Source organism: Ctenocephalides felis, unplaced genomic scaffold (genome assembly GCF_003426905.1).
Source record: "Ctenocephalides felis isolate EL2017-DRISC unplaced genomic scaffold, ASM342690v1 CF-g0.4_SCAFFOLD_01170, whole genome shotgun sequence".
Lineage (NCBI taxonomy): Eukaryota > Metazoa > Arthropoda > Insecta > Siphonaptera > Pulicidae > Ctenocephalides > Ctenocephalides felis.
In genome coordinates, this window is record NW_020537324.1 from 59,744,841 (window position 1) to 59,771,709 (window position 26,869).

General features: G+C 28.5%; 2 protein-coding genes across 3 annotated transcripts in view; one reads left to right on the forward strand and one right to left on the reverse strand.

Moving 5' to 3' along the window:
- Positions 1–2,082: 2,082 nt before the first annotated feature.
- Positions 2,083–25,380, reverse strand: LOC113365713 (cathepsin O-like). Of its 2 annotated transcripts, none has more exons than XM_026607237.1 (5): positions 25,213–25,380; positions 21,172–21,360; positions 18,404–18,708; positions 15,461–15,649; positions 2,083–2,158 (listed from the first exon to the last, which is right to left on the reverse strand). In XM_026607237.1, exons 1-5 carry the CDS (start codon positions 25,344–25,346, stop codon positions 2,127–2,129), a joined length of 849 nt encoding a protein of 282 aa, XP_026463022.1. In that variant the 5' UTR covers positions 25,347–25,380; the 3' UTR covers positions 2,083–2,126. The 2 variants fall into 2 exon arrangements, with proteins under 2 accessions (XP_026463022.1, XP_026463021.1); XM_026607236.1 differs by lacking the exon at positions 2,083–2,158 and adding an exon at positions 10,880–11,158.
- The window catches only part of LOC113365715 (ubiquitin-conjugating enzyme E2Q-like protein 1), an 86,919-nt gene continuing 62,163 nt past the window's right edge, over positions 2,114–26,869 (forward strand). Inside the window, exon 1 of the mRNA XM_026607238.1 lies at positions 2,114–2,394. The gene's annotated coding sequence lies outside the window, so the exon portion shown is untranslated. The remainder of the gene's footprint in view (positions 2,395–26,869) is intronic.

Genomic DNA, 26,869 nt, shown 5'->3' on the forward strand with positions numbered 1-26,869 from the left:
CATATTATTTAGTCTATGTATATATTTATCATATTATTTAAATTTAAATTTCTTAAACTTTCCTGCATGTATAAGTATTTGGCATATTCAATTAAAATTAAGAAAAAATTCCACTTTAGTGTTTTAAAAATGTATTTTATTCAAGTGTGAACGTCTCCGGTAATTATTACAAAAAATTGTTCGAATATTTAATATTTTTTATAAGTAAACTGCTTTTTGTTTTCCTATAATATTTCAAGATGCTCTTTTAGAGTTTTAGGCCATGAAATCTATCGCTTCAATTTAATTAAAACTGCATTTATCGTTCTTTAACAAAAACTAATTATTACGATTTCCAACTGATATCTTTGTAATTTCCAAAATCGGTTCAAATTTTTTTACGAAAAAGTTGACGAAAATTTTTGCGTTATTTTGCTAATTATGAAGAAACTGTTGGTCTGATTGTTGCGCAAAACTTATCAACGTAAGTCCTTCTTGATTTTTGAAATTTATTCATCCGTTTTTGATAAAACGCTGACAATAGATGATTTTTTAGCTCACATACACATACGCACACGATTTACTATACGGTGTCTAACGATTCAAAATGACTTAAAATGACAAGAAAACATAAAATTAGCGGCTCAAATTTTCTGTCCAAAACAAATTTTTTCTTCAGAAGGTCAATTTTCTCAAGTTTTGCTTAGAATAATTATAATTGTCCGTAATATTATCAATAATGTTAATTTTTATTATTATTTTTGATTAATTAATTGGTTTATTTTTATAAAAAGTATTTTAATTTAGTATTTAGTTCAGAATATAACAGGCTTATTGGTTTTATTTTTTCCATATACGTTTTTAAGAATATATGTACTTAAAAGATTCCTGTTATTAGATTCTTAATTATTATTACTTTACAGTATATTAATAACATTTGTCAGGAAATCATACAAGATATGCTTTTTGTAGTGAGCTAAATTCACTACATTTGTACATAGGAGTACATAATTACTACAAATAAATTAATATCTAACAATATATATTTTGGTGTCTTTGGAAAGCCAATTTTCGTATTTTTTTCTTGAAACAATTATAATTGTTCTTGATATCATTAATAATATTTATTTTTATAATTAGGTCTAATTAATTAGAATTTGTTTTTTTTTCAAAAATATTTTAGTTGAGTATCTGATTCAGAATTTATAGGCTTATTGCTTTCATTTATCCCGTATAGCTTTTTAAGAATTTATGTACTCAAAAGATTCCTCTTTTCAGATTCTTAATTATTATTAACTTACAGTATAAAATATATTATTTATAAGATATTATAAATTACAATATTAGATTTGGGGTAATCATAAAAAATATGATGCTTTGCAGTGGGCTATATTTACTACATTTGTATATGAGAGTACATAATTACAACAAATAAATTAATATATAACAATGTATATTTTGGCGTCTTCTAAAAGTCAATGTTTTTATTTTTTTCTTGAAATAATTATATTTGTCTTTGATATCATCAATAATATTAATTTTTTAGGTCTAATGAATTAAAATTTCGTTTTTTCTTCAAAAATATTTTGATTTGGTATCTGGTTCAGAATTTATAGGCTTTATTTTCCATTTAACTTAGATTTTTTATTACTCAATAAATTTAGATTATTTAATAAATAGATAATAGTTATTAGATAAACTTAGATTTCTAATCAATCTAACTTACCGTTTATTAATATTACATTTGTCTTAAAATCTTTAGAAAAATGGAATGATATTTTGTAGTGAACTATATTCACTACATTTTAAGAAAAGTAAATATTTACAACAAATAAATCAATATATAACCAAATTGTATAACATAAAATATGCAATACTAATTTATTTCAATCTTGTAGAATTAAATATTAAAAAATTCAATATACAGTGCTTATTCTTTATTAGTACTATATAAATCACATCCGTGAATATATTAAATTCTAATATTGCTTTGGTTTATATAATTTTTTATCTCGACTTACAACCACCTTCACGATCCTTCCGTTATCTATCCATGTGCATTTACCTAATCGCCGCTCTCAAGTCTTCTTTCCCAACATATCTGTTTGATTGTTATTTCGTTCAGCAGTGCACAAGAGGCGACCGCCTTATCGACAGCTGAACAAGTGTATTCTGCGCTCTGCTCGAACGCAATATTACAATGAAATTAAAGTAATTAAACAAAAGAAATAATACAACGTGTCAAAGTACTTAAAAACGAATTTTAAACATAATTTCACGCTCGGTTGACAAAAACATATTGTGTGTTAAGAAGTGTGTGTTACGTGACAAAGGTTCTATAATAAAAAAAACTTTCATTTCTGAGTTTGGATTGAGTTGGGATTATATGGAGATTTGTTAAAGGATTGATTAAAAGTAAGTTTAATTTATGTTTTTATATATGTTTTGTTAAATGGATTATTGTTTTACGCACAGCTGATATTGTCATTGACGTATCTTTAGTGCAAAGACCTCGTTTGCTCAGCAATGTTGACTTCAAAACCAGTATGGAATCGTTACTTTGATATAATTAGAATAAATGCAGAAGAATATGTTGGTTGATTGATATATTAAACTAGTACGTTGTATAATGAAGATAGATTTTAAACACTTGTTAATGTTGAGAATAGACTTATGATGTCATATTAAAGTACTTATACGATTTGCTTGCTTAAGCCAGTCATTGTCAAAGTGGCCCACATGGGTTTATAACTCCCCAGGAGGGTCCACGTGAGATAATCAAAAATGGGGTTCACGAAATGAAAATATAGGGGTTTACGGCAGTGAATCACTATACACCACGTTATTATCTATTCACTTATGCTATCTATAATAAAAATTTCAAAAAATTTAAAATAAGTTTCCAGACAAAATATTTTTATTCCAGGCAGTCGTTTTTTTGTAAAAACATTTTCTAAACTTGTCTGTATTTGTTTAAATCAGTAATTCCCAAAGTCATTCACATGGGTCCATAACCCCTCCCAGGAATTCATAATCATATTCAGGGGGTCTACGTGAGATAATCAAAAACGGGGTTCACAAAATGAAAATATGGGGGTAGCTATAGTGGATCACTATACAACACGTTATTATCTATTCACTTATGCTATCTATAATAAAAATTTCAAGAAATTTAAAATAAGTTTCCAGACAAAATATTTTTATTCCAGACAGTCGTTTTTTTGTAAAAACATTTTCTAAACGTGTCTGTACTTGTTTAAATCGGTGACTCCTAAAGTGGTTCACATGGGTCTATAGCCCCCTATGGGTCCATAAGAACATTCAGAGAGTCCACGTGAGCGAAAGAAAATTGGGGTTCACGAAATGAATATACAGGGGTCCTTGATAGTGGCTTACAATATACCACATTGTTATCGATTCACTTCTTGCTTATATTACACTATCTATAACACAAATTTCGAAAATATCAAAAAAAGTTGCAAAAAAAATCTTTTTCTTCCAGACAGTCGATTTTTGTGTAAAAACATTTTTTAAAACTTGGATGTATTTGTTTAAATCAGTAAATTTCCAAAGTCATTCACATGGGTCCATAACTCCCCAGGGGTCCATAACCACATTCAGGGGGTCCACGTGAGCTAATCAAAAATGGGGTTCACGAAATGAAAATATAGGGGTCCACCGTAGTGGGTCATAATACACTACGTTGTTATTTATTCACTTATTGTTTATGTTACACTATAATATCAAAAAAAGTTGCAAAAAAATATTGTTCTTACAGTCGATTTTTCTGTGAAAAAACATTTTTTAAACTTGTCTGTATTTGTTTAAATCAGTAAATTTCCAAAGTCATTCACATGGGTCCATAACCCCCCAGGAGTCCATAAGAACATTCTGAGGGTCCATGTGAGCGAAAAAAAATTGGGGTCCACGAAAAGAAAATATAGGGGTCCACGGCAGTGGGTCACCACGTTATTATCTATTTATTGTTTTTATTATACTATTTATAATAAAAATTTCGAGTATTTTAAATAAAGTTTTCAGACAAAATATTTTTCTTCCAGACAGGCGTTTTTTTGTGGGATTTTTTAAACTTGTCTGTATTTGTATTAATCAGTGATTCCTAAAGTAGTGTCCACATGGGTCCATAACCCCCCAGGGGTCCATAAGAACATTCAGGAGGGGGTCCACGAAATGAGCGAAAAAAAAATCGGGGTCCACAAAATATAGGGGTCTACGGTAGTGGATTACAGATATACCACGTTATCATCTATTGTTTTTATTATACTATCTACAATGAAAATTTTAAGAAATTCAAAAAATGTTTCAAAATAAAATATTTTGCTTCCAGGCCGTCGATTTTTTTGTAAAAAAATGTTTCTGTAATTTTGTCCGCAGTTCGTACGATTGCGACATTATCCTAGATCAGTCTTTCTCCAAATGGGCGATTGTAATATCCAGGGGGGCGATAAGAGACCCCTAACAATTTTTTTTAAATGTATACACTCTCACTGGTAAAATTTTCTAATTTAAAATGTAAGGTTATATCAACTAATATAGCACATTATAACTCAATTGTTAAAATTGAAGATTGGAGTTTTTTTTAAATTATATAGGTATAAAAAAATTATCCTAAATTAATAATACATTTTTTTTCGGATTATTTGGAATACTAAAATCATGGTCAGATGCCATTTTTTTATTTTTCATTATTAGAATGATAATATTGATAATTTTTAATTTGGTGCAGTAATGCTGGGGAAGGGCTATTTTAACTTGTGAAGGGTTATATTTCCAAATAAAAACCAATAACATTGCTTGATATCAGACTGGTCGAGGTGGTATCGAACATGGAACCTTCTGGTTGAAAGGCCACAAAGCTATAATCTTAAGGTTTTCATTTGGAAATAAAGCCCTTCATAAGTGAAAATAGCCCTTCCCAGCATTACTGCATCAAATTAACCCTTTCCTCTCGGGAATTCCGAGATTTACATGAATTTTCCGAGTGGAAAGGGTTAAAAATTATCAATATTATCATACTAATAATGAAAAATCAAGCAAATATGCTGCTACTAAAAATTGATTTTTACGTTTATAAACATAATAGTTAATAATATTGAATAATTAGCAACCGAAAATTTTGAATTAAATTTTGGTTATTTTAGTTTAATGCCAAAAACTATGTAATGCACTGTTGTTATCTGGAAGTTTTAAATTAAATGTAGACCATTTAAGATTAATCATCATAAATACAGAACTAAAGAGTTGAAAATTGATAATTAGGAATCAGTATTTTTAAAGCAGCAAATTTAATGGTTTCATTTGCATATAAGTAAATTCCAAAGGTTTTATTTAGACCATTTAAGATTAATCTTTATAAATACAGAACTAAAGAGTTGAAACTTGATAATTAGGAATCAGTATCGTCAAAGCTTAAATAGAACAATAGTTGCTTTTTTATAAATATAAGTAACATAAGTAGACATTCGATTCGATGGTCGCAATATAGTTGAGTTCATTAACTTAAGACTCAATTTGCTGACTATTGAAAGGCTTTAATAGTTGCAAAATAAACAGTTAAATAAATGAAAAAAATAAAACTTTTTTAAAAAAATCACTTTTTGGTACGGAAAGTTCAAGCAATTTGCCTCAAGGTACGATGCCATGCACCACTAGTTTTATGTATTATTTATATATTTATAAATATTGTGTGGCATTTTATTATAGTTATAGTGAAATGATATTAACGTGGTATATTGTAATCCACTATCGTGTACCCCCCATTTTAATTTCCATCGAAATTTTTCTTTGCTGACTTGACCCCCTGAACGTTATCATGGAGCCCCGGAGGAGGTTCACTTTGAGTATAACAGGAATATTTTATGTAGAAGTAGATTTTATTTTTTCAACTCCATTCAATATTACAATTCAGTTTAAATATATTATGTAATTAATTTTTAGACTGACCATGTTGTCGATACAGCCTTGCTCACTTCAATAAAATTGTTATATGATATATCATTCATAATTTAAAGTTTGTTTATATTTTATTTGGTCGAAGGAAGCGAATACAATAGCTGCTAAACTTCTCACGTTTTGTATAGTCGTGTTTATCTTCGCCAAAAACAATATTTACGAGAACATATAGTATTTGAATCGCTACGATAAATTGTTTATATGAAATTCGTAGAATCGATCGATGTTGTGAATATTCACCATATTTTTTACTCTTTTATATGTTTTTTTTTTAACAGCGATTAGAATTTTACCATTGTTTGAGTGATAAATATTCTTAACCACGTTGGACTTTTAGAAGACAACCCAATGGTTCACCTATTTGTGTTTGATATATTTCAATATTAGAATTATTATATTATTGATGACTTCTAGTTTGATTCAGCAATTCCGGGAAAAGGATGTTTTTATTTGAAAATGTATTTCCGCCATTTGTTTTTATTCGATATCACTATTGCTTGATATCAGTTTGTCTGGTGTTAAATAGAACCTGAAACCTTCTGGTTGAAAGCCAAAGCTCTTACTTCTGAGTAACGAAAAAATTTTCGAATAAAAATGTTGTTTTATTTTTTCTATATTAGAAACACTTTTAACGTTTGTTTATATAATTGTTCTTAATATTGAATTATTATTTAGACAAAATTTCATATTTAACTTTGGATATATTAACGCCAGAAGTTATTAAATGCAATTTTGTTATCTGGTAGAACTACGGAAGTTCTAATTTAAATGTGGACCATTTGAGATTAAATATTATATTGCGTTTCATATATTGCATTCACATGCTATTTATTTTTAAATATTTATATATTAAAATATAAAATATTATTAAAATATCTCATATTAAAACATCTCATCTTTCCTTTATTTTTCACGCCTAGATAGCCATTTTGTGGTAATTTGAAAAGTCTAAGCACATTTTCTTGGCTTTCAACTTTAGCAAAATTATTTTTTTAAATACTGGTTTATTGATGAAGCTTTCTCAAATTAAAATAGAATTTTATTATAATTAATTTATTTCAAATGTTTTTAATATTTAATATTTTTAATTAACTGATAACTGTATTTATTTTTTCAAAGTTTATTTGTAACTTGCATATATATTTTTAAAACTAGCTTGCATTTACTCTTGGTAAAAAATTCTGATTAGTATTAATTTCAATTTATCGATTTTTTTAAATTTTTTTATAAATTGCATTCTGTCCAAATAGAAAGACATTGAGTAATTAGTTTGACAAATAACATAGAATTTTAAAAGGAAAACCCAGTGGTTCACCTTTTATTAATGTACTAAATTATATCTTAATTAAATTTTGGTATTAATATCGAATAATTTAAATAATATTATTATCAAGTTTTCAAGGCAATTCAGTAATATATATAGTTGTTGATAAACAAATGTTATAATTAATAATTTTTAGTAGATTAAAAAAAGGTTTATTTTCAATAGTTTCTGAAGAGGTAGGCATCCCTTATTCCCGAAACGTAGAAAATATTCATAAATGTAATATTAAAAAAAATTTTTTTAAGAAAAAAGGGAGTTCCAACTCATAAATGAAAAAATTATAAATAATAGCTTTTAAAGAAAAAAACTTAACTATTACATACATGCACACACACACATATAAATAAATATGTATGTATATATATCTACACATGTATACACATGTATATATATATATATATATATATATGTAAGTATATTGTATATTACATTGTGTGCAGTACGTGTTTGAAAATTTGATATAGATTAATGATGCAGATAACTGATGTGACCTCTTTGTGGGGACCTTTCATACAAATGCTGTTTCAAATTGTAAACACTTTCATTTTCTAATAAACTGTTTTTTATCAGTATTAATAATACCATTAAACATTGTATACAATTTACTCTGACAAGGCATTAAATTGATATGGATATACTAAAACAAGATTATATAGACATAACAATGAGGGTAATTATAACATGAGCTATAATATTGTATCTGCGCCTTATGTTTTTAATAAAAGCGTTGAACTAAGTTAACTTAAAGTTAAATTAAGTTGATCAAATTACAAATACAGTAATACCTCGCTTTACGCGGGGGGGGGGGGGTATGTTCGCAGAGCGTAAAGCGAGCGAATCAGCGCTAAACGGTTCTATTTTAACATGTAAATGTAAATAATCAGGTTAGGAAATTGTAAATTAAATAAAATTATAAAGTTAATTGAATACAAAGTCAATAAAAATACAAAAATAAACAATAAAAAAAAATCAGGTTAGAAAATCGTGGACAAAAAATTGGTTGTGTATAAATTAATAATAACCATCTTTGTTTTTAATAAACTTCAAATTCAGTCAGAGCTTTCGGTGTCTTCTGTTCTCCCAATTTTTTACCATTTTGTCAAAAGGCTAATGATCTAATGTATTTTTTCCGCGTTTTTTTTTACAAATGGTTGATGACTGGGAAACAGTATTTACAGCACCCCATCCTGGTTTTGTTCGAAATTAAATTATTTTTAACAAATTAATTAATTATTTAATAATTTTAGACAAGGGGTCAAAGACCTATTTACGAACTTGATTAAATTGATCATAATCAGTTAATTGTTTCAGATTATTATTAAAAAGAAAAGTGTATTTCCAACTATTTCTCCAATTTTTTTTTTTACTTTTACTTATCACCCAAACTTGTTTTTTTCGTTAATTTTTAAATTGGTTGAAATAAAAAAAACTTATAGTAGTAGCGTTAAACGGGGTCTTTCCGAATCTTCTGCAATCTTCTCTAATAAATGCTTCAATTCAGTATATGATTATGAAAACAATTTAAACCAGCGTTTTCCAACCTGTGGGGTCCCAGGCTGTTCTGAGGCGCGTGCAACTGTTTCCGGAATACTATTTTCGAAAATAACCCAAAATTTTTGAATTCATGTTAAAAAATAAACAAAAAATAGTTAGTTTTTATGCATATTTACATAATATTGCATGTTAATTTGTAGTCTGATAATATCAGTCGAGTATTTATAAAATTAAATTGGGCGCGGTGCAAAAAAGGTTGGAAACCACTGCTTCAACCTATATATGTATATATTATATATCTATAACACATATAAACCTAATTTTTCAAAGTCCTACCGCAAACCCCCGATATTGTAAGAATTATAATAGTAATTACATCATTTTTTTATAAACCATGCCGTGAAATTTTGGGAAAAAGTTAGGTTATATTCCCGGACAGACTTTTGCATATTCTGATTGAAACCAAGTTGTAGGGGTTGGACACCCTGACAACTTTTCTTTTTACAGTCATTTTTTATAATGCTTATATAAAAAACATATAGACATAAATTTTCATTTAACTATCATAAATCATAATCCAATCGGCGTGAAAATTTGGGATAATTGAAAGTAACCTCTATCTGGGAGTTAAATTAAATTGTTAAAGGTGTGTTTGCCACATATGGAGTAAACGGGGACAGATGGATTTTTTGTAGAAAAAATAGCATTAAACAATTTCTTTATATAGGCAATAATTGTGAAATAATCTGAAAATATTTCGATAGTTGGTTGTTTGATATGTGTTATGTTGTTGAGTTTTTACAGTTTAATTACAGTTGATATGCTTAGGCTATATTATATATTAACCCTTTCCATTCGGATGCCGCCGCTCCGGCGTCAAAATACCTTTTTTTCTCGCAATTTGCGAGTGGAAAAAGTTAAATGCTGAATGGGATATTTTACTCGAAAATGCTTTTAATACAGCTCAACAATCAATCACGAATGATACGAGAGCTATTTTCCATCTTGATAACTAGATATAACAGAAACGCATTTTTTTTAAATTTTTATTTATATACATAACACAACAAGGCATGATCGGGTACCGTACCACTAGTAAATATATATAATATATCTACACTATATCTATAACTATACTAATTAAAAAAAATCTATAACTTCCAAAAGTAAGTTAGGACTACCCTGCTTAAGTTTGGACTCACTTGGGAACACTTTTTTCGTCACTTTATTTATCTTTCTCCTCAGACATTTTAATGTACGTATTGATATAGAAAAACATTTTAAGATTATAATATACTTTATTAAAGTTTTGATTGAAAAAAAAAGATTATAATAAAGATTAAAAAATATAATAAAGATTAAATTCTCATTTATTTATTGTACAGAAATATGTTAATTTTCGAAATATTTTGTAAAATGTAATAAGTTCAAGGTTATAAATTATCATTTTGAATTACATTAACTATTTTTGTGAACTCAAATGAACTTTTACTCGATGCATCATCATCATTTAAAAATGCGCGCCAATGACTTCAAATCAAAAGGCCAACATATTGATGAAGAACGGATGGATTTATTTTTTTCGTTTTTTCCACAAAAATTTAAAAATATCACATGTAATTGTTATTAACTCGTAAATTTAATGCAATTTTCAGCGAATCTGTTACCTCAAACTGACTGAGAATGATGAATAAAAAAGACAACGAATTTCTTAAGTGAGTCCAAACTTTTGCAGGGTAGTGTATATTCAAATTCAATAATCGTAGTGGATGAGAGGCCAATTCTCTGATCAAATAGAAATGTTATGGCAACGCTATGTTACGCATATATCCGTATGAATTAGTAGTAAAAACTAAAAAAATGCATTTATGTCAAAATTGTTATTTGATGTTTGTGCATTTTGTAAGTTAGATTTTATGTGTGAAATGTCTAATCGTACAACAAAAACGTAGCTTTTGAACAGTTTTTACTACCAATTTATACGAAGATAAAACCGTAACATAGCGTTTTCATAACATCGCTATTTTATCGGCGAATTGGCCCTTGAATTACATTAAATAAGTTTCCAATCCATTAAGAAATGTTATTGTATCTCCTATGTCTCTCTCCACTATTGCACATTTGAATTCTTCTCAGTCTTTATTTGTTTTCGTGTTGACTTTAATATTCCTCACTTCTCCGTGACTTGGACAGCCGAGACCTCTTCGGCCACTCCGCAAACATTACCGCCTATCGCCACATAAGCGTAACCGTCGTTTCCGAAGCGCGGGCCCCAGGAATTTCTCAATATATAATGAGGTGTCGGCCCGGACAGGTCGTAGCCGACCACCTGAACTGCGTGGTTCAACATCATGGGTCCACCTTCGCAATGGTATTTAATTACACCCCCTGTAAGGAAAAAGATAAGGCTTTGATGTTATTTTATTCATCGAGAGGTTGATAATGGATTTTTGGATGAAGTGCGGATTGGGGAGTAATTGAGATATAATGGAAATAAGGACATATACCACAGAAACTTCTCTGTTGTTGACTGACATGATGTCTGCTTTTTGGCATGGCTCAAGTATTTTTTTTAGTAAGTAAATAATTTTTAAAAGCCATTAGATGGAACTCGATAAGGACTCTTGCATTGATAGTAGATGAGCGCGATGATCTTACCAACCGTTTTTTTGTAAATAGCTAAAAAGCTTAAATTTTCTTTGGCGTTTTAGAAATTCTGAATCGATTTAAAGAGTTTATAAACAGTTCAAAATATATCAGTTGGAGTTCGTGCTATTTAGTTTTAGTTCAGAGTATGATCGGCCAAATCGTTTAATTGTTGAATTTTTTTGACGATTTTGAAGAATTTTTGTGTTCCGATAGAGTTCAGGCTCAATAAGTGCATCTTTAGATGTCATGGTTCTACGAAAAATGGTTTATTTATTAAAATTTATCAAGGATTGGAGTTATGGTGCGTGTCACAATTTCAAAAATCTATCATTACAATTTTAAAATATGTATTCTATATCCCAGTTTTTATTGATAGAGTCGATTATTTATACATACAAGCAATTTTAATTTGTGATCTATATCACAGTTTTAAGACAAAATGCCACTTGCACGTAGTTTCTCTATATTTAGAAAAAATTTAAATTTATAGAAGCATAAATAACAAATCAGAACACAATGTTGGATTTTTTTCCATTCAATTCTGGGTCTGATGTTTTTGTTTAATCTTCAAAATATAAATAAGTTATTTACATATAGATCTAGGTGATCGATCCAATCTTTATTTTTTAACTTCCTCGAAAATGAAAATTTTTATATATCTTTACGTTTCAGAGATTTCTGAACATTTTGGCATACCTTAGAAAAAATGGATGTATGTGTGTGTGCGGATACAAATTTTGGTCGACGATTTCGGGAAAATCGATCAACCGATTTGAATAATTAAAAAAACATTCGATTGGTATTGATAAGCAGGCGTGCTGATTAGTTTTTGGCGAAGGTAGGTCTAGCCGAGGCAAAAAATGCCGAAAACGTTAACTCAGTTTTTAAGAGATTCCGATTTTAATCATTCAAAAAACAATTTACTAGTATTGACAAGATGATCTGTTCAAATTTTTGGGAAGGCAGGTCCAGCGGTTATGGACTCTCAATAAAAATAAGCTGAAAAAATGTCATTTGGCGGTCTAAAATGTTTATTAGACATATGTACCTCAAATTATAAGATATTTTATAGAGATTTAAATAATATGTACAAATTTTGTGTAAATTTTTTTGGGTTCCGTACCAAGATTTTTAATTACGGTACGGGAAGTTTCTGCAATTTGCATTAAGGCATGATGCCATGCACCCCACTAGTTATAATTATACTCATTATTTTTATAATGAGTTGTAGAGTTGTTTTCGACGTAGAAAATTTAATGCTTATTTTAAACTACAACGTTTGTAAAAATCGAACGATTCTTTCTAATAAATATTTGCATTATTTCGTATTTTACAAATTTCGGTATTTTTTATAAAGTCTTAGTGTGTTTTTTATTACTATTATACACACTTTGGGCTAGTTCTTCGAAAATTGAAGCGTTGTTATGGCAACGCTATGTTACGATGCTATCTTAAAATAAAGTAGTAAAAACTCCCAAAAAAGCTATGTACTTGCTGTGCAATCAAGCTTTTTACATAAAAAACCTAACATAAAACACACAAAGGCCAAGCGCGCAAAGTTATCATATGTGCAACTTTCTGATGTGCCTTGATAACACATACGTAAAGTTAGGTTTAATATGTAAAATTCCTGATCGCATAGAAAATATAATACATAGTTTTTTTGACCGCAACTTAGCCTTACCATAACATATCTATTTCATTGAAAATTTGGCCTCTATATTTACATGTAATTTTTCTTTAAATTTTATTTTTTGATAGTAGATATACGAGATATAATATAAAAATTGAGAACGATTTAAATATATTTTTAATTTTCTAATTTACTGGTATGTTATGCTTTATTAAAATATATTCCATCTTTTACTGATTGACTTGCCATGAATGAATCCACTTTATAATTTTTTGCCTGGAATATATTATCGACCAAATCATTCAGTTTTTCATTGAGTAAACGTGAATTTTTTTGCTTCATGCTGAGGTGAAGAATAACAATTGCGCGAAAAAAAGTCAAGAGCCGTTTGTACGTTCATTGAAAGATATTTCTATGTCAGTCATTCATATTTGCACTCTCCGTTTCTATTTACAAGTCAACAATAACCATTCATGTGATATACAGAATTCTTAATCTGTTGTTACAACGATTTTTATCTGATACTTTCTAATTAGGACTTTCCATTATTATTTTTTATAATACAAGTCTGTAATTCATAAATCGCAGTTAAATAGATCTCACTATGCTTGATGTCTAAACTAAGATTTATGGTGTTATAAAAAGTAACTCGATAAAATGAATTTCATTTTTGTGACGTGAAATATTGCATATACGTGCTTAAAGAACGAAAATTGGAAGAAGTGATATATTATGAAAATGTTAGTTTGAAAACTTTCATAATAATGAGAAAAACCTTCATCTCATCTCATACTTGAATCGGTCCTTAGAAGAGAAGTAGTTTCTCTAATAAGACTTGAATTCTAAACTTGAAAAATATGTAATTTTTACTATTAGAATTGTATTTATGTTATGATTTTACGAAATCTTCATTTTTTTGAACTAAAGATTTTTCACTAAACAATTTTGTTTTACCAATACGGGCCAGATATATTGATTAAGAATGAAATATTAATTACTCGGAAATAAAATCTGGATCGAAGTTACTATATTACAAACATGTTGTTTAATTTGGCCAATTTATAGGGTGGAGTGGGTCTTAAAAGTCCATCAGCGATATCTCAAGATAAAGTAAAGGTAAAAAAAATTAACTACAATATTTGAAAGTAGAGGGAAAAAGATGTATGATCAGCCATCATTTTAATTCTTACAACTTTGCTTCCGGGAGATCAACGGCAATGTTTGAAAATTTATAAAAAATGTCTATTTTCTTTCGTTGTTAGTTTTTTTGGTTGTGAGCACTGTTGTTTAGTTTACGAGACCTTAATATAATTTTTAAGTATACGTTATTCAATTGATTTATAATATGTATTGTTAATTTTAAGGTCGATTCAACAGTTTTTTTACATAAAACCTCTATAAAAGCTTACTCGTTTGCGGGGTAAAAAGGACCAACTGATCCTGACAAAGGTTTGAACAATAAAAAATAGCAAATATGAAAATTAATTGGGTTAAAGCAATTTTTCAGAAGATAAATTAAACAAATAGTTAGTCCAAATCGGCTTATGAATACTTCTGACAAAATACCAGATCAAGGTTATGTACAGTGTCAATTCTGTAAACAATGTAGGTACCCATAAAATTTATATTTTGCATTGGTCGAATAATGTAGCTACTATTTCGTAAAATCCCTTTAAAATTAAAGGTAAACAAATGGATCTTTCTGCCGTATGGTCGTTTTATTTAACCCCTCCTACGGGGTAAAAAAGACCAGGTGACAAATTTTTGAAAAAACAGCGAAAAAACACATTTCTACAATGTGTCTGATTATTTTATGAACTAAACAGAAATAACTACAAATGCAAAATTTATGAAGTAGTAAGAGTTGATGAATCATTGTTTATTATGATTAAAAAGACATCTTTAAGTTATGATTTTTAATTTTGTTGATTAAATTAATAATTAAAATGTCTTGCATTGATTGAATAATATAGCTATTATTATAAATGCTATATGTATAATTAAAAACAAAATGGTGGATCTTTTGGCCCCTTGATGTTCCTTTTTGTGCCGCTTGTGGAGTAAAAAGAAACAGCAACATTTTTTAAAAATAATAAAAAAAAAACGTTTTTCCAATGTTGAATTAGCTGGGAGTTTTACTGAACATAGTCAGATAGTTGTTTATTTGATATGTGCTATTTGTTGTGATATAATAATAAATAATAAGTTTGGTATGCACAATATAATTGCCACAAAGTCAAATTGGATCTTTGTGCACCGCTCTACCCTATATTATTTTGGTGTGAGAATTCTTCTTACAGAAGGGTACATTGAATTTGGTTTGGCTTTTCAATGTTGGGTCATCAATTAAGACTAAACTTTAGGAATACGTTAATCAATACCCTATTAGTCGTGAAAATTGTTCTTACCCACATAGTTTTGCCAGCTCATTGCATTTACACCAATTGCCAGTGGACCATGAAGAGCAAGAGCAGCTAACATTTCGTTTTCGTTCCTTGTCATATCATCACATGAGTATTGTGTTACATGAATTCCAGTCCCTGTGCATTCCTTAGTTTTTGCATAATCCTCTTTTGGGAGTACTGATATATAGTCCCCTAGAAAAAAAATTTCAACATTTTTTTATAATAAAAAAGGACGAAATTGGGAAGATAAATCGTGGAAAAGTTGCACGCTTTTTTTTATTAGATTAAATTATTTATAATTATAAAAGAGTCACGAGTTCGAGCCCACGCTCTGCAAGACCTGGTATCGTGCAGTAGCGATATCGATTTTTCACTTGGAAATATAGATTAAAAATATGTTTCCATTTGAAAATAAGCCCATCCCTGGCACTGCGGTGTAAAATAGCAATGGGAAATTTCTCACAATATTATTCCCAAATAGAGTTGGAGTTTAACTCAACTCATGGACCTGCACTAGGGCAGCACTACCCATTATTTTATTATTGTAGGATTTAATCAAGGACGAACAATTCTTCTCTAAATTTGTCATGCTTATATATTGATTTAAAAAAAATCGAAAATGCCTAAAAATTAATATGGTGCAATGTTTTTATTGTGTTCATGAACTTTTGCATCTGTTGTTGTCAATGAAGATTAAAAGTTTTTTAGTTTTTTGTATGTAGGTGTGGTGCAATGCATTTTACAGCATTGTAGAATTATACTGTAATTTAGACCAAGTTCATAAAAACACATCTAATTTTAAGACCTCACAAATGGTATATGCACAAAACTTATTTCATTTTCAATTAGTTCTGTATTTCTATATAAAACTCGCCACTTTACATAAAACCGCATTCAATATGCATTCCTTGTTCTGAAATTGTTTCGTATTCTCGTTTCGTTCATCGCTGTTTGGAATTTTATTTAAAGCACAACAACGCATTGTAAGGCTTTACAATATTGGCAATTAAAATTGTAATATTTGTTCGATTTTATGACTATTTTATGTAGGTACTTTGCTCTATAATACTTCTATATTAACTACATAGTTTCGAAACGCTTGTTCAAAAATTAATAACTGCTGTGGTAGGCGAACAAACAATAAGTAAAGCAATTCCGGTAATATTTAGAATTTTAGTTTGACTTCTGTTTGGTATACAATTAAGGTTTTATTAATATTTTATAGGCTTTTAATTTATCACTTTTTGATGCAAAATATTTCATTTAAAATTAATATTTAAAATTGTCTCGGTAAGATGAACAGTATAAAACAGAAAAGGTTAGGAACTTTAACATACAAAATCGACCCACTCTTGAATGTAAACCATTTAAGTCATTTTATAGGTTTTTTTTTCTAAAAAATAATCATATATACCAATTTTCAATTTATTAATTTATCATTTGGCTGATTTACTAACACATAACTCATTATTGAAAATATTTTTATATTTTATAGGTCGTCAGTACCTACATTATAACGAGCCTCATGTCAATAATTTATCTAATTTATTTAACTCAATAACTATTCACTTTTCCTTATAAAATTGGCTTACCGTTGAATTTTAACAAATTATACGTCATTTTATAGGTCTTTTCGAAAAAATTTCAATACGCCTATTTTCAAGTTACTCATTCTAAATCTTATCGGCCGATTTATTAACTTATCATTGAAAATATTCAATTATTTATTTTATTTATTTTACAAGCCGTCATACAATGATCATAACTCATGTCAATATGTTACAATGTTTCATATTTTTTCAAAAAAAAAGTAAATTTTTGTCAAAAATTTATAGTTTCTCAAAAATCTAATTTTTTGAAAGTAATTTTTTTTCAAAAATGTTAATCTTTTGAAAAAAAATTGGTACGGGAAGATCCAGCAATTTGCCTTAAGGCATGATGCCATGCGCCCCACTAGTTTACTTTATGATTTTATTTATGATTTATTATATCTGAGAAAGTGGTCCGCAGTGTTCCAAACTCAATTCGTTTCGTAACTATAAAACATATCAGTAAAAAATTGTTCGTACTGACAGTGGTCTAGAGACTATATTATCTATAATAGTATTTAACCTATTGTTAAATAATGATTCGTAAGTGTATGAAATAGTTTTTTTATTTTTGCCCACTCAAATCAAGCGTGATAAAAATTTAAAGATGCCAAAATAAATTACTCAAAGAAATTTTAAATGCCCCAAAGACACCGCTCTAAACACGGTAAACGATGAAATACGAACACGTTCAGATAATTACAAAAGACCCCTAGACCCCCCTTAGCACTACAAGGGCAAAATTTGAAAGAAATTCGTATTTATATGTCAATTATCCAAAAATCTGACATCTCAAAAGTACTCAAATCAAACGTGATAAAAATGCAAAGATACCAAAATAAATTACTTAAAGAAATTTTGAATGCCCCAATGTAAGTCCCGAATTTGTTATTACATAAAGGCGCTGACATCAAAACAATAAACGATGAAATACGAGCAAGTTCAGATTGGAGACTATTACAAAATCCCCTTCGAGGATCATCCAAACGAACTTGCCAGAAAACTATGCCACAACACTTCCAGGGCCAGGGATTAAAAAAAGAAATTCATGCTATATTAAAATTTGGCAATTTTCAAAATTTCTGACAATAGTCACAAGATTTGGTATTTTTACTCTTTTTTCCTACCTGTCCATTTCAGGACAGGTGTAAAAATGACTATATAATAAAAAAAAGTCACTGAGGTTGGCTTTTATTAATTTTTCATTAGAATTGCACAAACACCTATAAAATTTTCTTATGGATGCATAAATCTTCTAAAAACTATGGTGCGGCCAATTTGATCTGGAAAGGCCCTCACCTTTTATTATAAAAACTTGTTACACAAAATTTTATTATCTGTATGTAGTTTCTCTTACCCACTAACCAGGACAGTAGTAGACAAGTATCACCTCCTCTACAGCCCAAATTCTGCAACGAGCAATCGATCATTTGCTGCACACTCAGCTCTTTCATTTTGCCAGTTTTGATGGCCAACATACTCTCTATCGTCGCAACGGTGCTGTGCGCCCAACAAGCCCCGCAACGACCCTGATCGCGGACTCCGGTAACGACGCCTTTTTCTCGCCAATCGACTCGCAGCGGGAGAGCATATTGCTGCGGTTTCCCTAATAGTTTTTTCTGCTTTCGTTTAACCTCGGAAAATAATTGTGATAATTGTAACCTGGAATATTGATAGTAGTTAACTTATTTTGAACGGAAGATGATGGAATAATAACTCTTTGAGAAAAAGTATTTGAAAGTATGATGGAAAAGCAATATTTGCCATTAACACATTTTTTCTTGTATGAACATCATAAATATCATATACATCATATACAGTAGATTATCCTGCCCTCAGTTATTCGGATTCGCGATTATCCGAACTACCAACCGCGACAAATTTATATGTATGTATGTACATACCTACAATTCGAATTTTTACATGATTAATGGTACAGTTTAGTATGTTTTTTATTATTATTAATTAATAAATAGCAATCCAAATTACATAAAATTTTATAAGCTATTCTGCTATGGTTTAATGTCTTTTAGTATATGTATGTAATGAATTCCAAGAAAATATAAATGTGCATACATAAGAAAGTGTTAATTTTTTAATAAACATTAAATTTCATTGATATCTATGTATGTATTTGTTATTTTTAATAAATACACATTATTCTTCATACAGCCTGTTGTCAGGCAGCAGTGACAACGATTTTCACTTGGAAATATAGATAACAATATATTTCCAAGTGAAAATAGCCCTTGCCCGGCATTGCTGCACCAATAAAAAGTCAGCTCTTTTAGATTAATTCTGATAACAAAAATCATCAAATATGGATGGATTAACCATTGGGTTACCATCTAAAAAAATACGAAGAAAGGAGAAGTTTCAGCCCAACAGCTCATAGAGTAAAAAAAAAATTTTTACATTCGATTATCGGCATTTTCGATTATCTGAATTTCTATCCAATAATTAGTCTGGTTTATCGAGTTTCTACTGTATACGACATAGATTTTTCATTCTTTGAAAAATTGCATTAGATTAAAAACACTGTAGTACTCCCCCCCCAACCCGACATATATGTTTTGGGTTAACTCGTTCCATAACCATGCTCGTATGTCGAATCGCTCGTATCTCGAGGCATTTTTTATATACATAAATACATTGAAATGTGTCATTAATTAGTACCAGCACTGTGGTTTTCGTTAAGTTTTTCGAGTACTAAGAATAAATTTACTATTTATTAATTCAACTAATTATTAATGTTTCTTTAAACAACTCCCATTCTCGAACTCTTGCAAATTTTTTGGTGTATTATTCACTGAGAAAAATGAATTGAAAGTATGATGTAAAAGCAATAATTGCAATTAATAATACATTTTTGCTTCTCTGTCTTATATACATTAAATGAATGAGTTTAATTCGTTTCACGCTCGTATCTCGAATCATTTTTTTATTTTTCATATAAATACGTTAAAATACCGTTAATTCGTTCTAGCACTGTGTTTTCTTCAATACTAAAAATAAATTTAAAACTATTTATTATTTTGATCATTATTTTTCATTACATAACATGAATGGACAGAAATGACATGTTCCATTACAACTCCCATTCTCGAACTGTCTAAATTTTTTTGGAGTATTATCCACAAACTTTTAGAGTTTAGAAAGCTGTTCAGAAATTATTATAAGACCTTTGTTATACCCTTTATCACTTGTTTTTTAACATATATTATTTATGATGTGTTTACACGGTACTATACTTCCTAGATATCCTCATATTTTTCAATAATCACTCTTAATTCAAGAAAAATGGCGTTTTTTTTGGACCCATGGTTATAACAGTAAATAATATTTTAAAAATGTAAGAACACTACATATAACTGTACAATCACTATTAATTCATAGTTAAAATTGCAAACGTTATATCCTTGATTCATTTGCGTGATAAATGCGTTACTAACAATTAATATTAATATATAATTAGAATGGCTAATTCTAAAATAATTTACTATCTCAAAAAAGCCAAAATATTTCTATGGTAAGTAAATCATAGTTACAACTGACGACATTTTTCCTATTTTCATTTTGCCATTAACATTTTTCTGGAAAACTCTTATTCGCTCAGAGTTCGTATCTCTAATTTTGCTCGTATGTCGAAGCAACAAATCGCTCCTTTAGCAGCTCGTATCTCAAAACACTTTCATGTCGCGAAACCCGTAAGTTGGGGCACCACTGTTATTATAAGCTCGAGTATATACAGACTGAGGCTGCTTCGGAAATTACAACGCCAAATTATTTCCGATAAGATAGAAATTTTAATTGATGTACTACTTCTTCAAACTTAAAATGACTACCACTGCGTAGTATTTTAAAATTTTATATCTACAAATTTATTACCAAAGTTACTGCATGCCTTACCAGGCAGATTGTAATAAATAACATATGTGAAAATAAATTTTAAAAAACTGATACTACTTTAATCTAGAAGACGATCCTTACTTACTTGGTTGAAATTACAAATAGTGTTCCGCACTAATTAATTACAACATATTAAAGTGTAAATTAATTTCTAAAGAATTAATTTCCATCTTCGAAATAGTTTCAAGCTTTTACGACTCACATTCCTTTACTTACCTTAGTTTATTATTTTTCTGTAGAAGAACGTTTTGGTATTCTCGCCTCGTCAAATCTGAATATTCGGTGACGCCATAAATCGCCGAGTTGTCGTCGACTCTTTTGGCATTCATTTGGCCAATCTCCCGAAGAGACTTCTTGAATATTTCAAAACGAATTGCGTACTCAGTAGAGTTGTCCTTGTAGGATCTGAATTTAAAACATTCATGCATATTCAATTATTCAATTCAATTATTATTGCACCACTCTATTTTATGACCTCTATGCATTAGAAAATATTATTTAAATTGCAACTAAGCATTTTGAAATTAAACTTTTTCAATTGAATCAAAATAATCAAACTAGTGGTGTATCGTGCCTTAAGGCAAATTGCTAGAACTTCCCGTACCAAAAATTAAATTTTTTGAAAAAGATTTTTTTTTTTTGTAAACTTTTAAAAAATTAAATTTTTGACAAATTTTCAGTAAACAACGTTACAGAACCCATAGAAACATAAAGAAAATTGATACACATTATTAAAATCTCCATAAAATATCGGATAATTTGATGTGATATGTCTAATGATCATTTGTAACCGCTAAATGGCATTTTTTTTACTTTTTTTACTAGATCTCCGAAATCGCTAGACCTGCCTTCATGAAAATTTGATCAATTCTTCATCTTATCAATACAAGTAAAATATTTTCTAAATTATTAAAATCGGACGCTCCGTTCTCTTAAAAACTGATTTACCGTTTTTGGCACTTTATCTCCCGTATCCTTGGAACGGGTAGACCTGCCTTTGTCAAAAACTAATAAGCAATCACGTCTCCTCATCAATACGAATCGAATGTTTTTTGAATTTATCAAATCTGTTGATCGATGTTCCCGAAATTGTCGACGAAAAATTTGTATCCGTACACGCGCACACACACACATCCATTTTTTCTAAGGTATGCCAAAATATTCAGAAACCTTTGAAACGTAAAAACATATAAGAATTTTTCATTTTCAATTTTTCAATTTACTAAATTTCAATTTTAGTAAATTTCAATTTACTAAAACTTGCCCTACTGAAGTTAACAATTACCAATTTAATTGTGTGCAATCTTTCCTTTAGTTCTAAAATTAAAAATTTCGGTAATAAAATGGTGTGAATAAAATTTTCATAAGCATTTTTTTATTGATCGAAGTAGAACCAAGGTGTAAGAGTTATTTACTAAATTTTAATTGTATTTATGCAAAATATTTTTTCAGTTTTCATTGATTTTTTTTATCCCTTTATTCCATTTTATGTCATTATATTCCTTTTTAAGTTTTACTATTTATATACCAATATGTTAAATTTTATGCCATTTTTTTATATTACATAGCTTTTTTCTGTTTAATTTCAGTCCAATTTATTTAATTTTATTCCACTATTTTCTATGTTTATTGTATGCATTACTATGCCATTTTCTATAATTCTATTCCATTTTATGCCGTTATATTTCTTTTTTTTAGCCAATATGTTTAGTTCTTTGTTATTCTATTTTAAATCAATATGTTTAATTTTATGCCATGTTCTTTTATTTTATAGTGTTTTCTTCAATTTTATTCCAATTGTCATCCTGAGTTTAAATATCACCAGTTTAAATATTGTTGTGATATCATATCAAATGCTTAATATTGAACAATGATTTTATAATTTTAATCTTTCAATTCTCATTGAATATTAATCATTTTTATTTGTTTATCTTTTATCTAGTTGCAATCAGTTTTCCTATATAATTAAAAAATATAATCATTTTAACGATAAAAATTCAATATACGGTATTAGTTTCTTTTTGTTTCTGAATATAACTATATAAGATAGTGCTATCATGCATCTCATATAAATTACTAGTCCTCTACTTGCCTGTTCATTAAAGATGCTAACGATTTACTGATTTTATAATTAATGATTATATAATTTAATACAAAGTATACAAACAACTACTCGTATAAATTCTATTTTGATATGGAGACATAATTAAAATTCCCAAAAAATTCTGTCAGACCTTGAGCTTTGAATTGTCTAGACCTCATGAATTTTAATGCTTTGCCTAATATTGCTATGGATGGATGAATTGATGCTGAAGATATTATGAATTTATTACTTTATTTATATCAGAATTTGAATAAAACAAAGTAAACTCATTTTATATAGAGTTAAAAACACAACAAGGTTGATGTATATATTAAACAAAAAAATAATAATTTATACTTAATTCATTCTTCATTAGTGTATTAATAGACGAGTTCTATATTCATTATGACGGCTCTTTCTAATGAAAAATTCAACTATTTGCTGTAAATATTTTTAAGAAGATAGTTAGATATGTTCATTCTGATGAGCTAGTTTATCATTTATTTCGAATCCAGAGCTTTAAGCTCATGATTTTGACTGACGTTTAAAACTAGTATTTGGCTTAAATTGTGCCTATACAATTCATTGGTATGCTTTTTTTAATACGTGAAATTTTGTATTTAATATTGAATACGTTCGTTATTTCAATAACGTATCAATTGACTTATTGCAATTAATATTAATATATCGATTAAAAGGCCATATGTTTTGATGTTTAACGTTTTATGAATTTTGCTCCAACAATTTGCAATTAAGTTCCAGTTTAAATTTTAATGTTGAGGAAAGATTATTGGATAATTTCTCTATATCATTGCATATTTTTTACAGAAATGTAAAGTCAAAAATTGTTTTTCATGAAATGTGAATAAATTCGAACACACATCATTAAGATGTTATTGATGAAAAAAACTTCTCATTGTCAGATTACTACTTAAAATTTACTTTAATTAAATAATTACTACAAATAATTCTCATTGATTCAAAAAAGTTGTGTAAGTAAGTTATTATGATATAAAATCAATTGTGATGCTTTACATTAAATAATTAAAAAAAAGATCATACCATATTTTCAATCTTGACAATCCTGCTTATGAATAAATAAATAAACAGATCATTATTATTATAATAAATACACTAGAAAAAATGACCCAGAAAAAAACTAGATGTGCAATATAATTGTGTGATCTGACGAGTTCGTTATAGCACTATTTTTGCTATAGCGGATTTGAAATTCATAATTTTTTTATGATTTCTAATTTCCCGTATGGTAAGTTATAGTAATCGCAAAAAAATCGAAAATGAGAATTTTTATAGATCTTTACGTTTCAGAGGTTTCTGAACATTTTGGCATACCTTAGAAAAAATGGGGATATGTGTGTGTGTGCGTGTGGATACAAATTTTCGTCGACGATTTTGGGAACACCGAACAACCGATTTGATAAACATTTGATTCGTATTGATAAAGAAACGTGCTGATTACTTTTTGGCAAAGGCAGGTCTAGCCATTCCGAGGATACGGGGCAAAAAGTGCCAGAAACGATAACTCAGTTTTTGAGAGAACGGTCCGATTTCAATAAGTTAAAAAACATTTTACTTGTATTATCAAGAGCTCACTAAATTTTTAGGAAGGCAGGTGAAGCGGTTTCGGAGATCTAGTAAAAAAAGTAAAAAAAATGCCATTTGGCGGTAAAAAATGATCATTAGACTTATGCACATAAAATTATCAGATCTTTTATAGAGATTTTGTTTACATTTCTATGGGTTCCATAACATTGTTTGTCTGTTAGACGGCGACGCGGCGCTTACGCGCTTTGATATTGCTTTCTTATGCAGCTAAAGCACTAAATTTTCAAAATAAAAAATAGTTTTTTTTCAAAAAAGCCAATTCTTATAAAAATTTCAAATTTCTCAAAAATCTAATTTTTCCATGGTTATAAAAATAGTTTAGTCTTTTTTGAAAAAAAAATAATTTTTGGTACGGGAAGTTCCAGCAGTTTGCCTCAAGGCACGATGCCATACACCACTAGTTTTTTATTTTAATTACATTGTTACAAAGTCAAAATTACTTGAATATACTAAATTTCACTTTTTATACTAATGTCCCTTCTTTCCACAACGTAAGACCAGCCCGTTAAGTGGTTAACCATTCTAAATTACAATTCTATTCACGTTACCTGTTATGTCTCTGCACGAATTCTTGAAACACATTGTCTTCGTATTCAACAGGACGTTCGATTCGAATGGGTATTGCAAAAAAGCACAATAACACAATGATTATTAACTCGACAATGGTCCAAATTTTAGCCATTTGGCAATATGGCAATCACACTGACACTGCACTCTCGGTTATCCATCTTTGCTACAGCAGAAACAGTGTTGTCGATCAGTCATCGTGTTTACTTGCACGCTCCGAACATGTGTCTTATCTTCGAATATAATATACTATCAGGACAGTGCAGTGCAGTGCACGGTAATAAATTTATTTCCTTCATTTATTTGGTTTATATAATACTATAATTTATTTTACAATATTTCCATTCGCGAATTGAAGGATTAATATGTACTTCGCCGCTGGAGCGGGGGCATCATAAACTCCTTAAAGGCATAAGGACCAGCATATTGTCTTGAAAAATAATGTATATTTTAATCGGCAATAAATAGGTATATGCAGAAATATTGATGATATGATGAATGAATGAAATGATGGGTCACACCACAGTCTCGAAACGTTTGCAACTTCATTAATATTATTTAATGAATAGTGCAAAAAACGTTTTTTTTTCATATTTCCAAAATGATATTCTTTCCTTTTATAATACTTCAAGTTTAAGTTTCAAATTGCAACTTCTCCAATTATAAATCTTTAAATATTTGGATAATTCAAACATTTCTATTGTACTTGTAACTTCTATATTATACATTTTTTATGTATTTATAATTTAAAAAAAACTAGTGATGCATGATGTCTCAAGGCAAATTGCTGGAACTTTCCGTACCGGAAATTTGAGTTATCTAACTCATAGAAATGTAAACAAAATTAGTTTTTATGAAAATGCCTATAAAAAATCCGTTAATTTGATGTGCATTTGTTAATTTTTTATCGCCAAATAGAATTTTTTTAATTTTTGTATTGTCTTTGTCTTTTATCTTTTTTTATTTTTATAAACTTCTCTAATTCTAACTTCTTTAATTATTAGATAATTCAGACATTTCGACTCGATAAATTAGATAAATCCAATAAATTACAAAAATTATAATTATACTTCGATAATTGTATCTCAAGAATTTTTTCCATTTTTTATATATATTCTTTAAAGATACATACAACTACAAACTAATAATCACAAATCAATACAAAAATGTTGAAAAGTGTTAATTTACAACATAATAACTAACTTTTACGCTAACTTTGATAAGTCATAGTCATATTGTTGAAAACTTCTATTAACTTCTTATTTATAATTAATCATATCACGACTTATTACACATATAATATACTAATAATAATAAATAAGATGTGTATTTATGCTAACTATATTTTAGTATGAAAAAGTAGATAAACTATTATATAGATATTATTAAATTTTTACGTCGTCTTTTTTAAAATAATTATTATAATTATAAATAGCATTGTTGACTAATATGTATGGTGATACAAAGATTTGATCAGGAGGCTTAAAACTTTTAATTAGATCTGTTTTTAGAGTTTCGTAGTATATTCGTTTTTTGGCAATATTCTTTGGATTTAAGTTTAATTGACAAATTGATCAAAATTGTCTTCAGTACTCTGAAAATGCTCTGAAATTTTAAATCATTTTTATATTTCTTACC

Coding starts and splice junctions, on each gene's coding strand:
- LOC113365713 (XM_026607236.1), bottom strand. CDS start 25,346: ATGGCTAAAATTTGGACCATTGTCGAGTTAATAATCATTGTGTTATTG. Junction 21,361..25,212: donor TTCGTGCAGAGACATAACAG/GTAACGTGAATA, acceptor TTTTAAATTCAG/ATCCTACAAGGACAACTCTA. Junction 11,159..15,460: donor GAGCTGGCAAAACTATGTGG/GTAAGAACAATT, acceptor TTTTCCTTACAG/GGGGTGTAATTAAATACCAT.